General features: G+C 38.7%; 1 protein-coding gene and 1 long non-coding RNA gene across 9 annotated transcripts in view; one reads left to right on the top strand and one right to left on the bottom strand.

Moving 5' to 3' along the window:
- Positions 1 to 13,496, top strand: part of usp54b (ubiquitin specific peptidase 54b) — a 103,841-nt gene extending 90,345 nt beyond the window's left edge. For 6 of the 8 annotated variants that reach the window (XM_082151740.1, XM_082151739.1, XM_082151741.1 and 3 more), the window contains 6 exons: positions 2,168 to 2,336; positions 5,946 to 6,868; positions 7,405 to 7,526; positions 8,138 to 8,278; positions 10,226 to 10,394; positions 10,653 to 13,496. In XM_082151740.1, coding sequence (XP_082007866.1) covers positions 2,168 to 2,336; positions 5,946 to 6,868; positions 7,405 to 7,526; positions 8,138 to 8,278; positions 10,226 to 10,394; positions 10,653 to 10,939 — 1,811 coding nt within the window. In that variant the 3' untranslated portion in view covers positions 10,940 to 13,496. The remainder of the gene's footprint in view (positions 1 to 2,167; positions 2,337 to 5,945; positions 6,869 to 7,404; positions 7,527 to 8,137; positions 8,279 to 10,225; positions 10,395 to 10,652) is intronic. The other 2 variants (XM_082151745.1, XM_082151744.1) reach the window with 1 other exon arrangement.
- Positions 1 to 17,795, bottom strand: part of LOC309485128 — a 300,702-nt gene that overhangs the window by 94,770 nt on the left and 188,137 nt on the right. The gene's annotated exons all lie outside the window — the stretch shown is intronic.

The following is a 17,795-nucleotide window of genomic DNA, read 5'->3' as shown; positions in this document are numbered from 1 at the left end:
GAGGCTGGAACAATTTTAATCTTTTTTTTTATTATTATTTTTTATTCTGTGCGTGAGCCCTCCATTTGGATCACCATTTGAATGGGCCTCACCCACAGCCACACGCTAACAGAGCTTAAATCCGTTCTGGATTCACCATCATAACATTCCCGACCCCTATAAATCCCCTTTGCTGGAAGGATTGGATTGTGATTCTGCTGAGCCGTTGTGTGTGGATACTGCCACACAATCCTGTCTAAATCTCTCAGCACTCTTCAAATTAAAACAAAAAAGGTGGCTTTGTATCTCTCGCTTACCTGGAACAACAAGGGTTTTGTCCGAGGTGCTGGCATACTTGCTTGAATGATTAATGAGCAGAGAACAATTTCAGCCATGCAAAACTCTCCACAAATCTATTTATACCGCTCGCAAACCACTATCCAGGTCTGCAAACCCTCCATCTCTGTCTCGCTTTGCTCACGGTGTGTGCGTATATGTGCGTGCATGTCTGTATGTGTGCAGCAAAACACTAATATATGTAAAGGGAAGACAGCCTTTGTAAATATTTCCACTCTCCAGATCCCAGCAGCACTTTCACTGTCTCGTCGAGACAGATCTGATTCGGCCCAAAGCGCATACAGGCCTCTAAGATTCAGTGGCAGCCTATAAGGTCATGCCTTCACTATATAAAAGAATAGTTTCCTATTCCTCTGGCCAAATGAAAGCAACACCTGCCACAACCCTGCAATTCATTATTGGTTTTGTGTGTCCACGTTCGTATGTCTGTCCTGGCTGTCGCTCCTGCTTCCTGTGTCTTCAGTGGTGTGCCGTCCTAAAACTTTGCCCCTTTTCATCTCCCAGAATGCCGTCAGCTCCTTTTCAACCCATTGAAAGCGATGCACGTCATCGGCAGTTAAAGCTAGCTCAGGCGCAGCTGGTGTTGACAGCAGTAAATGTTCTGATAATAGCATTTTTATGATAGGCAGAATTAATGCTAAACCAGACTTAAACGAAACAGGTTCAAGGGAACCATGGCAACACTAACCTCCCATGCGGTTTTCCATATAACAGCCCCAGACGGGAGAGCAACCAAATCAACTGTTTCCTAATGCAAACTCATTTTGGGGAAGGCAATTAACAGTTAATCGGTGTGATGAATCTCAACATGTTGTTTAGTACACATTGTGAACGAGGGCTTAAAAGCTCATCCACAGTTGTTGGTTTCTCTCCTGTCGTTCAGCAGAGCAGCCCAGTGCTTCTCCATATTATGGTCTTTCTGAACTCTGTTAATGTCACTCATTATGGACGGGTATGTTCAGTAAGCAAAACGCTGCATAACAGCAGGAAATGTGTTTTAAAATGGAAATGATGAAAATCAGGAGTGTCATGCACCTATTTTTTTCGAGTAATTCTGGAGCTATAGGCGGACAGCTTTTGTGTAATGTGCGAGGACCTGGGTTGTATAATATACAAATTTTGTTTTAATTAACCAAGTAAAAGTTCAATTGAACTTGGCAGATAGCAATCACAATGCATTTTGTCTGTATGAAAAAAAGTTTTGACATTATGATAAATCCGTGGTATCCTACTGAAAATGATTATTATTATTTTTGTTTTTGTTGTTTGTAAATGTAATATAAAATTATTAAATAATAATATCAATATATAATATACAGTAAAACAATATATAAAAATAAATGTAAAATAATATAAAATATTAGAGGAAAAAAAAAGAAAAACTAAAATTGAGAAAATAATAAATACATTTAAAAATGAAAAATAAATTTGAGAACATGACTTCTGCCACAACACCTTTTTTAGCTACCTTTATTTGAATGCTAAAAGTGTTTTTTTATTATTTAAATGTTACTTTTAAAATGGGCATGACACTTCTGTTGAAAGCTACTGTTATCAACGCATTACATGCAGTCAACTGTGTGACGACATTGATGAATTAGTGTGCAAAGCTTTGCCTATTGAACACAGCCTAGACCTCACTCTGGGGTGAAAGGTGGAATATATCCCACCATCACCCTGTCCTATTTCTTTCAATTTCACTACGTTGTCTTTTCTATAACAAAGAAATGGTCCGCATGCCGGCCCCTCATAACTCACCTCTTTCTTTTCTGCATTTTCTTTTCTTCTGCTCTTCTTTCCTTTCCCTTTTTGTTGTTCTTTTGCATTATAGCTAAACTAAGATTTTCCATGCATGAGGGCAGTGCTAACACTCATAGCAGGACTATGGCTGCTGACGCCAAGCTGCAAAAATGCATGAGGAGAGCGCGGGGCCTACAGCAGCGCATGCAGCAAGAGCAAGAGCAGCAGCAGGAGCCCAGCCGCCCACAGGGGCCCACCAGGTACCTGTACTGTCACCCTGTGTGTCCAGCTTATCCGCTTGTTCAGATCAGTACTCTCCCAGATCTCTGGGTCTATTAGGGTTGTGCGGTATAACGATACAAAATCAGCACCGCGGTACAAAATTTTGTTTTTAAATTTTACAATACCAGCATACAAACATCATTTATGTGACTTGAAACGTGAAAGCAGAGTTGCTGTATAAGGGTGTAAAAAAGCATTGGTGCATGATTTGAGAATCAAAATGAAATGTATTGATTATGAGATTTATAAATCAATTATTATAATAATATATTATAATATCGTTAGTATAATAATACCCACTGTGTTGCCGAGGTCATCTTAAAATTCATGCAAGACTGAGGAGAAATGGGTGCACTTTAAATTAAGAAATTTTACGTGGATTCCTTGGTCAATATTCATATTTGTATTTCCGATCCATTTGAGCAAATGTTAACTTTAATTTTGCTCAATTATGATATATTACCTTTATGTACTGGAATATTTTAATTCACTAAGAATTATTTAAAACAGTAATAATTCATTTGGAAACTATATGCTGAGATGCACCTTTCATAAGTTATGAAATATTTTAATTAGTTGTTAATTAATTCCATGACAAATGGGCCTTATCTGCCAGATTTCATGTATATTTGAGTTATTAGTAAATATTCCAGTTACATGCAAATCTGTCATATAAAATACAATAATAGTCTACCTAACATCTGTTTGTATGGTAGAATTGATACTGAGGTGCCAAAGCTGGTATCATACCGAAGTAAAATATTTTGGTCTGAAAGCCAAATCCTTGTCTATGCTTTTTTTAAATTAGGATAAATTACAATTACAGTGTGTTGGAGTTTTGTTAAGTGGTGATGAGGCTGTGTGTTATCTCTTTGTATTTCTGTTTTATGTCTGTCATTGTGATGCAGTGTTATCTTTAAACATCTAACTTGCAGGCATAATCTAACTGATCAGTTTGTCTGAATGCCAGTTGATATTTCACTCTCACAAAGTGCTGGAGCTTTCAGAGGTTATTTTTTTATTCAAAATCACACTTACATGTACAGATCAGGACGGATGTTAAAGATTCCTGATAAGCTCAAGTATTAGCCTAGAAGCAGAAGGCAGTCGGCTGAGTTATTGGCAAACACAAATTAGCGAATAAATAACCACCAATATAACATGCACATGGCATGCCACTTTACTAATAAAGTAGCCTCCCAGAACAATGCAACGGTCTCTGCTGCAGTGTGTCCCATGGAATGCGGTTGTTTTACTGTATTTGTTTTTTCTTGTTCCCTGCTTTCTCTTTCCCCTCCATTGATTAAAGGCGTTGATGTGATGTATGGCCTGACCTGGCCAAAGCCCCTTGGGTAATTACCCAATGTAGTGCTTGAGGAAGTATTTACAGTAAATGAGCCCGCTAGCACATTAATCAGGGATGTTTACCTCTGTATCGAACTTCTCCCAGTTCAGTTGGCTCTATAACCACTCTAGGGCATGCAGCAGCCACCAGGAACACCACCTACAGTAGTACCGCTTTTCTCAATTTCTAAACAAGCGATTCCCAACCAGGTGTATCCTAGGGGGTACTGGCTGTAAGCAGGTTCCAGGCAGCACTGTTATTTTATTTAATTTTATTATTTAATTTTATTTTTGCTTTATATTTATTACAATGTTTATTACAATATTATATACATTGTACTTTACTCATATTGTTTCTCAACAGCAATTAAACAGTCTTTACTTTTTCAGTCCCGTCTCTCATAATCAAACCAACCTTAAAAAATGTAATATTGTTTTAAAATAAGATTCTGTAGTTTCTCCAAATATTTAAATTTGAGATTAAGCTACTTGGGAAAAAAATTCTCCCATGGTACTGATATTTTTAAGGTTGCATCTGAGTAATTATAATAATGGTCTATTTATAAATACAAATAATTAAGTTAAAAACACATTTCTGGTTTAATGCTAATGAAGGGGTATTTGCCTTATTAATGGAGCCTTGGGAGTAAGTAAAAAAAAAAAAAAAAAAATCTAAGGGATAAAAGGGATGTCTAGGCTTGCATTCTTAAGACTGTCATAGCCAGCTTCAAAAGCAGGCTTGTCTTACTAATATATTAGACTGTGAGACACGAATGAATGTCAACAGTGTCAGATTCAGGGATCCCAGTACATCTGTACTAAAGAAGGCAACTGCTTAAACGGATTAAAAATCCTGAGAATTGTGTGTTTAGATATTTCAAAGGCGTTTTACTGGTATAAGATAAAGATTTATCTGAAAATGAATCTATCACACGGGTCATCGGTGGGTCGCTGAGGGCCAGTGGAGATGAAGGAGGACTGATGGTATTCTGATGGATGCTTTGCTCTGCTTTATTAGAGGTGAATGGAGAAAGCGAGCAGGTTTCCCTTCTGGAGCAAAGCCAACTCTCATTCCCGCGCTCTCCACTTCTGGGGATCTTTTGGGCGTATTTATGGCTGTTGTAACTCTGGTTTATATGACGACTATGAAAATGATGTCAAGGTCGCGTAGTGCGTCAGCTGTGGAAAGCACATGGGGACTGTGTGTGTGTATGCATTCTATGAGAAGTGGCTCATGAATACTGGTGTGAAGGACACAGGTCTCCTTGAATTTGGTCCTTGGCAGCATCGTGATTTTTTTAGTTAGAAAATGTATTAGAATGGGTTTCATGCAACAAAGCCATTTTCAGGTAGGAATGAACATTGACATAAATGAATATTTTGATTTGAATGAATGAGTATTGCTTTGTTTTTCACTTCAAGGTTCAATTTTACAAATATTCCTAACACCAATTGTTCTTATAGAAGACCCGTTAGAACTCAGGGGTTCTTATTTTATGTTTTGTTTGCCTCTGTGACTGAATACATAGTGCATACTCCTAGTAGTATAAAATATATATCAGATGTATATGTGAATTTTATGTTTGACTGTATCTATAAAAAGTTAAACCTTTTAGCACATGCACAGTGCACATTTTATGCACAAGGAAATCAAGGGGTACAAAGTTATGTCCTTCAACATAATTGATTTACTGTGCATACGGTGATTTACTGACAAAAACAACCATTTCATCTCAAATAATATAAAAGTGTTAATCAGTGTTACCTTAGTATTATTTATATACTTTTATATTTTTCAGCAGTTTTTGTCTTTTTTAAATATTTTTATTTCAGTTTTTAGTAATTTATTATTGCTCAAACTCTAACTTAAACTTGTTGCCTTGGCAGCTAGTTTTTCATGTAATTTATTTGATTAACTTTATTTCAAATAAGAAAACCATTTTAAATAGTTTTAGTAAACAATGACAACACTGGTAATAAGTAATTTCAACCCTTAATGTTTTAAGTACAAAATGTAACATTAAACATGGTTAATTTAAATAAATTCCTTAAATTATTTTAAAAAATTAATTAATTTAATGCCATTAATGAAATGAATTGTGCCAATAATTTAATTAGTGACATTAATTGAGTGATAATGTTGAACATGACTACTGATTTCACATAATAACCATGCTAATTATTAAAAAATGTTCAGCCAGTGTCTTACCAGTATCCTTCTCTCACTCTTCTTTCCTCTGCAGTGAACACCCTGGCCCGGACCAAGTATTGTTGACAGACAATCAGGAAGAGGTCTGGGAGACCAATCAGTTTTCTGTGCTTGGCCCACCCTCTCCTCAACACATGAAATCACCCTCCTCTTGTACAAACTCCCCATCTCAGTCCTCTAGCCACCCATCGCTCAACCCTCGGCCTGCCTCTTCTCAGGCGCAACCCCAAGAGCCAGATGAACGTAGCAGTTGGTCAACCCAGAATAAGGAGGAATGGGGTGGCATCAGGTTATCAGATGTTCTCCAAGCATCAGGCATTCGGATCATGCCCATTCGCAAGCACCTGGCCATATCTCTACCTTCTTTGCCCCTTGACTTCTGGGGTGTTTTGGGTGAGGACGAAGAGATCTCCAGCTGTCAGCACCCTCAAGCTTCGTTCTCTCAATCTCCAAATCCTCCTTTGTGGCAGGGCACTGCAGATTGTCTAGACCGGATACCCCAATCCAGCAGGGCCACCAGTCCACCACCTGCCCCTGTTGAGGAGAAGGGGGCAATGCCCCGACGAGCCCCCATATGGCAGCCCCTGTCTGCATCTTCCCAGCCATGCACCAAACTGACCCCTCCTGTTGCTGCCCGTCATTGGTCCTCTTGGAGCCTAGACCGCCCTGATGCTGTCGTCACCCCCTACGACACACCACCTGACCAGAACCAGCGGACAGGAACCGCTCTCTATCAACACTCACCTGGAAGACACCTTGCTCCTCACAGTCCCATTAGCACCAGGAAGAAGAACATCTCTAAGCACTCAAACTTCCAAAGCATGGAGCTGGAACCCACAGCGGCAGAGGACCAGGAACTCTCTGAATTGGACTCACTCTACCAGGCTAGTCTCCAGGCTGGCCCGGGTCCTGGCCGAGCCCTGTGTGGTACCAGCTCACCTGCTGTTGGGAGACAAGGTAAATGAATGTCTTAGATTGTCTTGGTGTTTTTTTTTGGTGGGCGAAGTCCAGTCTTTTTAATGATGTTTTATTAACAAAGTTCGGGAGGAACACGATCAAATTGCCTATCTAATCAGTACGAGAGGAGGCCTATATATATACACAGCCAACTCACCTATGTTCCAGTGAATGACTGATGTAACATTAAAATTTGTAAAACAAATCTGGCTCCATCCTTTATCATTACTCAAAGTAACAACAAAGGACAATCTGGATTAATGGACACAATTTTAGGTACTGTAATAGTTGGTCCAAAGCTTATTAGCAGAACTATTTCAGTAAGACAGTAATAACGCGAGTAAGCCGGAGACCTACACAATATAAAACACAAAACTAATAATTAATCATACTTAAAGGTTGTGATCCTGAGGAGCAAGTTGGTCCAAATAAAGTGGGCAGTGTCCCACTTCACAGAGATTTTAGAAGCAATCGTCAAAAGGTTGTACAGCTGTGGTAACTTTAACCACTGACTCTGCCTTGATTTTCTCGCACAGTATCTCCTGCTGCACGAAAGCTACTCACCGGAGTTGGACGTTCTCGAACCCCCACGGCTGAGCTCGAGAGAACCGCTTATGGACCACCAGGTTGTAGCAGCCCTACTGGATACACAAACATGGTAAGAAATGAGGTGTCTGAAGATCTAATTGCTAAACTCTGACCAATATTAATTTTTCAAATTATGGGTATTCTCTTTCCCATCCTCCTACCGTCCATACATTATAATATTTTTGAAATTACTGTTCATTTTTCCTTTATTTGGACAACCTGTTCTTTTTTAACTACAAAACTATCTCTGGTCACTGATGTCAGTTCCAATCAAAACACTGCAGGGCTTAGATTGTTGACAGGTCTAGATATTTAATGTGCTCTGGCATACGCATCGGAACATTTCCCCATTTGCTTCAGATTTCAGATTTCAGATTTCAACTTGCGATAAGTGCAAAAATGAAGGGCTAAAATCGTGTAGTATGTGGGCTACATTAGATGCTACCCAACATTAGTGTAAATAATCTAGGTTTCATTTACTTATTTTGTGTGTTTATTATTTGCTGCTGCTTCTTTAATGAAGGATTTCGGTCTCTTTGCTTTGTTTTTGTTTCTCTCCACATCAGAGTCTGTTTTTCATACAGCACACAATCTGTTAGCACGTGTTGATTTTGTTTGGGTGTTGTGTCTGGTTTCATCCAGACTTTCTTTTTTGCTGCAGTAACTCTTTGTTGTCTGTAGTCCCTGTCAGTGGCCCATCAAGAGCTGCGGTCAGGAGAGGAAGACCAGTATGATGCAGATCACCTGCGCCGTATTGCTCGCAGTCTGAGTGGAACTGTGATAGGGAGACGCCAAAACCGACTTGCTGTCTCCCGAAGCTTCGTAAGTATCCCACGCATGAATAAGACTAAATGGAACTCTGACTGGCTTATGTAATCTGTGAGTGAAATAGTTGGGCTAGTGACTGGCAAGAGTTTGGTTGAGGGGCCAAAGGAGGGTGAGGGATCAAATATCTGCCCTAGAAACTTGATAAGAGCGCGGTCACCTATGCAGGAGATTGCTAACATGCAGCTACTGCCACTTTAGCCTGATAAATGTGTGCTGCCTTACCCTTGCCGATCACAGCTGAGCTTCAGGCTATTTTATGTACACTTCATATTAATTTACATGCTTTACACACTTTACATACTTCTTGGTGTACATAGTGTGTTGTTTTGCCATTCTTTCATTTCTAATATGTATTGTATGCCGGAAATATATGAATGCATAACTGGATTGTCACATGACATTCATGTGCACCAACACATTGAAGGCAATCACAAACATATGCAAAACTTCTCATTGTCTTACTGAGTCATACTGCCATCCTGTGTCCATATGCTGTAACTTCACTACATTTGAAAAGAGGCCTGGTGTCCCATTTATAAAGACATGCATGTAATCATCTTCCCAAATATTTATACATTTGTATACACTATTATCCATTATTAATGATTAATGCTCTATTAATCATTTTTTTATTTTATGAACATGAATGAGTGCATATGAAAGAAGTAATTAATCAAACTTGGTTTATTAGGTCCACCTTTCTACATCCTAGTTTTCTGCCCATACTGTGTATCTACATATTCAATTCATTATCCTGTCAGTGATACATTTTTATTATTAATTTTAGATTAAATAATTCATCACATTTACATGCACATTATTTTTAAGGCCATGTTCTCATTAAACCTTAATTCTGAAAAGAGGTTTACTTGTTCCCAAAGAGTGTACTGCTATTGGAGAATTTCTGTATGCATGATTCAATTCTAAATAAATAGGACTTATTTTTTTACTACTCTCAAGCCCCAGCTTTTGCCATTTATTATGTTTCATTCTAAATAATTTAATTAAATAATTCCCTGTCATTTAAACCCTAAGTATTGCCTTTTTATAAATGTAGAATTGTTGCAGTTATTTATTTATTTTATTTATGTTGATTTTTTTTATGTTATTTATGTTAAAGACATAAAATAAGATTTTAATAAGATATCTGAAATATATACATTATGTATAGTACGGCCAGAATGTGGATTGATATTGAATATTGATATTAAATATTAAATATTAAGATAGCATATACAAGTGGTTACTCATTTCATTCATTTATTCACTCATCGCACTTGCATCACTGAAAGTCATTATGAAATCATGTCAGCGTGCACTGGCATACCAGTGCATGAGCACAAAAATAGCTTGTACAGCTGCTTTTCACTTGCTGTTCGTGTAAGAACATTTTCACATCAGTTTCTGCTTTTAAAAGTATTGTTCACCGAAAAATGGAAATTCAGACATCATTTACTCACCCTCTCGTCATTCCAAACCTGTATTACTTTCTTTCGATATTTTGAAGAATGAACTGTTTTTGTCCTTAAAATGAAAGTCAGTGACAATACATTGTATGGACAAATAAATAATAATAAAAAATAAAAACACGCATTTTTCTAAATATCTTGTTCCATAGAAGGAAGAAAGAAAGTCATACAGGTTTGACACCATAAGAGAGTGAGTAAATGACGACAGAGTGCTCATTTTTGGGTGAACTATCCCTTTAATAAATTTCAATTTGTTCCTCATTTTTGACTTGGGATCAGATCTGATCTTATGTGCATTTTATAAATGAGGCCCCTGATTCTTTTCATGCCTTACTTTTGTGCTCCCCATCTTTTCCTCTCTCCCCATCTTACCCCTCTCTTTTCCTCTTTTTCTCTCTTTTGACTGAATGCACTTGTGTGATTTCTCGGCCTTGTGCATATCAATGTCTGTATGTTTTGTGTGTGTACCTAGCTGGGGGACTCCGGGGTTTCGCCATATCACAGCTCCATGTACTCACCTAGTTGCCTTCAGTTTCCATTGTCTCATTCAGACCTCCATCTGCTCCAGCCCAGCTATCTTCATCTCCTTCCATCATCTTCACCTCTGTCTCAGCAACCTGGGCCTTGCAGAGAGGTCCCAGGTAAAGCTAACTCTCGTTTTCCATTTCCATGACCACCTCCTCCATTCAAAGGGCCATTTCCCGCTTGTTCCGCATTCATGTTTCTGCCATTGCATTGCATTTGAGTCCAGGCTCCAGTGGCCACCCTGCTAAACATTCTGCATTTGCTTCATTTTCGTTTCCTTACTGCTGTTGAAGGAGCTCCTCTTTTGTTGTTGCTTTTTTTTTCTTTGATTGGTCTGGATCCTGTCCTTCACACTCCATCCTACCCCACTGCAGGACGTCTCCAGAGGTTCTCCAAGCTTCTGGCTGTGTTTGACGGGCGTCAAACTGTCTCCAGGGGGAAGCACTACGGTCCAGCACTGAGGTGTCCCAACCAATTGGCTTTGGATGCAACCATGTCCTCCAGCCCTGGAAGGTTTCCACAGATGCATTTCTTCCTCTGGGCAACCTTTCTGCACACCAATCCCATTCTCTTCACAGTTTCTTGGAGAACTGGAAGGAGCACTTCCCGAGACCTGATGCCATCCTCAGTCACCCTGCACTCTGTATTGGTCCTGGGGTGATGTTCTTCCATTACCCTGCTCTAGTCGGTAAATCTTTCCATGCAAAAGCCCCCAAAACTCGATCCACAGCATGCTGGAAAGAGCCACAGAAACCAACTTTTTTTTTCTTTTTTCCACGAGCACTGGTATGGTGTGATGCTTTGGGGCTCAGGTGTGTGTGTATGACTAACCTATGGTCAGACCTGCAGCATGCAATGTTAAGGAGCGTGGGGTCCAGACCCGGACCCCCCGCAGTGAGCCATCCAACCCAGAGCACTTAACTTAATTAACTCAAATGTTCAATTAACTGCAGAGGAGAATCATACTGTACCTCCATGCTGCACTAAACAGTAAATGTGTGTTTGTGTGTATGCGTGTGTGCATGTGTTGGGTAGTAAAAGGGGAGGGGCTTATTGTAACTCTGCCCTCTTTGACTTTTACAGTACCGGTAAAAAGTTTGGAATAATTAGGATTTTTTTAATGTTTGAAAGACATCTCTTATGCTCAGTAAGGCCGTATTTATTTGGTCAAAAATACAGTAAAAACGGTAATCTTGTGAAAAATCATTACAATTTAAAATAAAGCTGAATTTTCAGCATTATTACTCCAGTCTTCAGTGTCACATGATCCTTCAGAAATCATTCTAATATGCTGATTTGCTGCTCCAGAAACATTTCTTGTCAATGTTGAAAACGGTTGTGCTACTTAGTTTCTCGAGTACCAAATTAGCATATATTAGAATGATTTCTTAAGGATCATGTGACACTAAAGTCTGGAATTACGGCTGCTGAAAATTCAGCTTTGCCATCACATGAATAAATACCTTTTTAAAATGTATTTTTAGAAAACAGTAAATTGCAATAATATTTCCCAATTATTACTGTTTTACTAGTTTTTATCAAATAAAGGCAGCCTTGGTGAGTATAAGAGACTTCTTTCAAAAACATAAAAAAAAATAAAATCCAAACTTTTGACCAGTAGTGTATGAAAAAACACACTTTACCCTTCCTCCTCGCCTGTCCCACGATGCAAATCCTCTGCAAACCAATGTCCCGGAAATCGTTGTCGCTTTGCGGAACTATTTTTCCCCACTCTCCTGCAAACTTTTTTTTGGTAGCGGGTGGGTTAATGTCATGTAGATGCTAAGTACTTTATCCTGTACTAAGTGAATAGAGATGTTTTGTACGGTGTCATCTCTCAGCTCTGGTGCTTTTTGTCGGAGCAGGCATGTAAATCTGCGGCCCTGGCGTGGAGAACGAAAACGAGACTGTCTCTTCTAACCTTTTTCCTCCTACTTCTCTGATACGGGCATTCCCTGTAGCACACAGCTGTTTTGTGTCTCGTGTTACAGGCAAAGACTGTGTACATGTTTGACTGAACATACACTAATAAATAAATTTATTGTTAATAAAAAACTATGACATCCTAAGAAATATACAGAGGAATGGAGAAACTACGTTATGACGTTATGGAATGTTAATCAATTCTAGTGGTAATAATTATTATCTGCATTAAGACAAGTATAGTACACTTCAGAAGTGTAAAGCTGGAGAAATTCTGCTATTTTAATTCCATTGACAGTTCTCCCGTTTATACAGGGAGATATGCCAAGTTAAGCTTCCTTTTTATTGTTTATTTTACTTGATTCGATTTTTATTTTAACTTGCAGTGACACTGAAACCACAGTTATGAGTCTGCTGGCACATGATGGATCTTCAGGCCTGTAATAGTTGAGGGTTTCGATTTTGTAGAATCTACATTGTTTCTAGATTTTACTTTAAAGCAACACAGCTGAAGAATGTTTGGCCCTGATTGCATACATGAAGCTTATATGCAAAGCTTCACTAGACTGAAATTTGGACAGTATAAAAGTGGCCTTGTGCAAGGAATGCTTTCATACTGTTATTCAAATAAACATAAGATTTGTGAGATATATTAATGAAAATCTAATACTGACCAACAGATGTCGGATCACAATATAATATGATTAATGCAGTATTTAACTTTTCATTCTAATCATATTGTGCTGTGATATGTACTTTTTTTCATTAAAAGCCTTTGAGCGATAAAATAAAATGAATTATAAAATATATAACTTAAAGAGAAATAGATCTTATTTAACTTTGTCTTAACCAAAGATTGGCTCTAACACAAAGCTATGTTTTTTTGTTTGTTTTTTTGTCATTTATTCATCTTTCCTTTTGTTTAAAGGATGTTTGAGAATGTAGCAAAGATGGTGTATGAGTATGCTATGCAAAATGCTCTCTCCTGATCTACCAGCAAAGAGTCAGACTGGGACAAAATCAAATATTTTTTCTTCTTTTCTTTTCCTATATACTGAGGAAGAAAATGATTTTCTGCTGAATTGTTGAATCTTTACTTATTAATGTCTGTACAGTTAACAGCCTTTGAATGCGAGTTGTAGCCAGTGAGAGGTGGATTTCTCGAAGATGAAATGGCATTTCAAGGGTTTTCCATTTCGGGACTCATTTGTAAATGCTTGAGGTTGAGTGAACTTGTATTTTTGCAATAAAGTTATTACCAATGCACTCCAGCAGGGGCGCTGCACAAACGCCTACACTCTGTGTCTGAGTGTTTATTTTTTCATAGGAAACATTGGAATGGATACCATTATTAAAACTCTCGCAATGGGAGTGATGAATGAATGTCATGCTAATTTCCTAACATATGATCTGCAATGACTGATGACCTGTAGGCACCTCCATAACAGCTTACTTTCATCTGCAGGGAAAACTTCTGCTTAATTAAACGGGCAAAGACTGAAATGTCCAAAAAGTGTTTTTCATGATTGTTTCTTTAGTGTATTTCATTTCAACAAGATAAAATGTCATACTTTTCTTATGCTTAAATCACTTGCAGTCATTTTCAGGCTGGTCCAGCTAATAGGCTTATACATTTTAGAGGAAACAAATTATCAAAAAGTTGGGACATACATTCATACACTCTTAAAAACAAAGGTTCCAAAAAGGGAGGGATTTGAAGCGATGACAAACAAGAACCATTTTGGGTTCCCCAAAGAACTTTTCAGTAATCAGTTCTTAAAAGAGAAATTTTTATTATTATTGGTGTAAAGAACATTAATAATCAAAATATTTTCCACTATAATCTTTTGTGCACTGAAAATGTTCCATGGATGCTAAAGGTTCTTCGTGGAACTATAGATAGCAATACCATTTTTAGCAATGTACAGCCATTATATTGAACATTATGTATAATAGTATACTAGTGTGTGTGTGTGTGTGTGTGTGTGTGTGTGTGTGTGTATATATACATACATACTGTATGAGGAAAACATGGATTCCAAGATATTCCATGATAACGACCCCAAACACACCGCCAAGATGACAACTGCCTTGCTGTGGAAGCTGAAGGTGATGGAGTGGCCAAGTACTGTATGTCTCCAGATCTGAACCTTATTGAGCCCCTGTGGGGCGTCCTCAGAAGGTGAAGAAGCGCCATGTGTCTAACAGCCAGCAGCTCCGTGATGTCCTTATGGAGGAGTGGAAGAGGATCCCAGCAACAACCTGTGCAGCTCAGGGGCCTGTACCATGAAGCCGGTTTAGGTGGCTAGCCAGCTATGTTTCAGTTAAGTTTCCGCCAACCCTGGGTTTTAGGTACTATGAAAGTAGCTCGGCTTGAATCGGTGTTCGTTGCCATGGTATCTTACGCTGCACGGCTAACCTGCTCCGGGGCAGGTTATGTTCTGGATTCAAGATCTCAGACTGAAGTTTGACCAATCAGCTGAGAGCAAAGAAACATAGGTGACGTAACTTATTCCCAGTGTCTGTTGCAATGACTTCACCTTTTCTTCCAAATCCTGTGACATCTCAGCGCAAATTGTTTGACGAGCACTTCGTAGAGAAAGAGTTTTTAGCCAGACAAAATCCCCTTTCCTTTCCTGATAGTTATTTGTATGAAAGATACAGATTTTCCGCGGAAGGAATGTCTTATCTTTACGAACTTCTTGAGCCGCACATAAAGAATTTAACACGTCGAATTCATGCACTTACTGTACCGCAAATATTGCGTTACGTTTTTTTTGTTGCAAGTGGTACATTCCTGCACGGTGGGTGACGCACAGAAGCTCGGGGAAAACATGGTTTGTCGAACCATTCGTAAGGTGGTCCTCACTCTGCAGGAGTACATGAATAGTTTCATTAATAGTGTTCCCCGGACATTTATCGGCCATGTCCATAAAAGAGGGCTTTTATAAAATTGCCGGTAAGATATATTGATAGGGTGGCATCACATGAACACATTTTATTTTATTTTTTCAAAAAGCAAATTGCACAAATGTACTATACAATATAATACATGTTAAGAATTATTTAAAATCTTTAGTATTATTCTGTTAATCTTATGATAGGATTCCCTAGCTTTCTTAGTAGTACAAATACGTTCTATATTTATGTAAAATTATGTATGTATGTGTAATATAGCCTATAGCCTATTTTTATAATATATAAAAAATGTGCATGTATCATTTTTTATATATTATAAAAATAGGCTATAGGCTATATTACACATATAGGCTACACATACATACATAATTTTACATAAATATAGAAGTTATTTGTTTAACTTACACATTAACAATCAGCAATATTTCTCCAACAGTCTTCTCTTGCTTTGGCAGCAGAGACCGTATTGTTTCGAGCTTGAAATACACATTTAAATTCATCGTAATTCTGAATGATTATCTCTTGCTCCTCCGCGGGAAAATATATCGCTCACGCTCTACCCGCGATTGGTTGTTCAGTGTCGACGTCACTCTTTTATGTGCACGCGCGCGTGGAGTAATCATAGCTTGAGGATCAAAGCCTGAGTTGACAGAGAAAGTTGATGAGCTGCATCATGGTACCAATAAAGCCTGATTGCATCGGTTTGGTTTTGTCAACTCAAAACTAATCCTGTAACCCCGAGTTTGTTCAGCTACCTTCATGGTACAGGCCCCTGGTGAATTCCATGCCTAGGAGTGCTAGGCAGTGCTAGATAACAGTGGTGCTGACACAAAATATTGACACTTTGGACACAGTTTTGACATGTTCACTTAGGGTGTACTCACTTTTTTTTCTAGCTATTTTGACAATAATGGCTGTATGTTGAGTTATTTTCAGAGGACAGTAAATATATATATACTGCTATACAAGCAGCACATTGATATCCAAGTTTAATTTCTATAGTATTGTCACTTGAGAAGATATACTAAAATGTTTGCTGAAATGTGAGGGGTGTACTCACTTTTGTGAGATACTGTGTAGCCTATAGACCTTATTCGCCAGAGAAACGAGGGCGCTGCCATCTTTAGAATATTGTCTTTGAACTTCCGTTTTTGCGGTCGGTCTGTATATTCCTATGGCATTGCTGTCCAGGAGTAATTAGCTTTTGATGTGGATTTACTTAATGTAAAGTTAACGAAAGTTATCATGAGGATTGTAATGTTTAAAGCAGATGTCTTAACAAATGTTGTAGTAACAAATAGTGCGCGTGCACATGAAGGGGGGTGTGGGGAGTGGAGGAGAGAGAAGCAAGAAGAGGGAAGTTAGCTAGAGGAGAGATATATTCTTGAGAATTTTTATATGGCCGATACACGACCAAAGAGATGACATTCCGATGAACAAAGAATAGGGAAAAGGAGAAGGAACACGCGAAGTCCCGAATTTACATCGGAAAAGCGTTCAAAAGGTGGCGAGAACTCGACCGGCAGAAGGGTTTCCAATCCGACATTCAGGTGGCTCTGTTTTTGCTGGACAGGTGGATAAATCCAGTTTGGTTTTTCTAAATGGTTCATGACTGTTTCAGGAAGCATGGAAGGGAGGAGGGTGGGGGACGGGCTGAGGAGGAGGGAGGGTCAAGTTAGGCCCAATCCCAATTCTATTTTATACCCCTTCGCCTACCCCTACCCCTTGCCCCTTGAAACATTGTGGCAAGGCGTAGGGGTGAAAATATTCCCCTAAAAAATGGGACACCACTACTACACCGTTACACGTCATTATACGTAGTTGCTAGCGCCTACGTCACAGGAGATGCGCCAATGTTTATCACAAACTTCCAAGATGCCGTCGTCGTCTGTAGTCTTGCGTGAGTTACAGCTATATTTTTTGCATTTTTCTTCTGAAGTTCGCAGAAAACAACGGAGATGACGATATCTTCGACGCCTAATGCTGCGTTCACACCAAACGCGAACAAAGCGTCTGGCGCGAGTGATTTCAATGTTAAGACGCGTTTATGCGCGTCTGGAAGTCTTGCGGCGCGAATGAGGCGTAAGTTATAGCGCGGCACGGTGGACGCGAATTCGCCTCAATCGCACGTCCACTTCACTTCAAACTAGGGATGGGCATTCGATTAAATTTTATTAGTCGATCGTCGGGAGAATTAACGATCGACTATCGATTAATCATTAATATTTTTATATTGAAATTTATTATTTATTTAACTTTTTATAAATTAAAAATGCAATGAAAATACAAAAATACAGTTTGTTTGTCCTCGATGAGATCTTTATTACAAGAAGATCAACTTGTGGCAGTGAAACTGGACGTTCGGTAGACTTGAAGATTAGGGCTGGGCAAAAAAATCGATTTTTCGATTAATCGTTTTTTTAAATGTGGTCGATTCAATATCGATTCTCAAACGCCAAGAATCGATTTTTTTCCATCTTTATGTATTAGTTTTCCTCCACTGTTCATAGGCTTGCAAACTCAATTTTATAGCTAATGCTGTGAGATTTTATGGTAGTTTTATCTAAATCATAAAATAACCTCAATTAGTGCTGCACGTTTAATCATATCGCAATCGCTATGACAAGCCTATACGCAATTAGGCTATATGACCAAAATGCTGCCAAAATGCTGTC

This window comes from Leuciscus leuciscus (assembly GCF_965113295.1).
Source record: "Leuciscus leuciscus genome assembly, chromosome: 21".
Taxonomy (NCBI): domain Eukaryota; kingdom Metazoa; phylum Chordata; class Actinopteri; order Cypriniformes; family Leuciscidae; genus Leuciscus; species Leuciscus leuciscus.
Note: the sequence above shows the minus strand (reverse complement) of the source record. Positions and strands in the feature narration are given on the sequence as shown.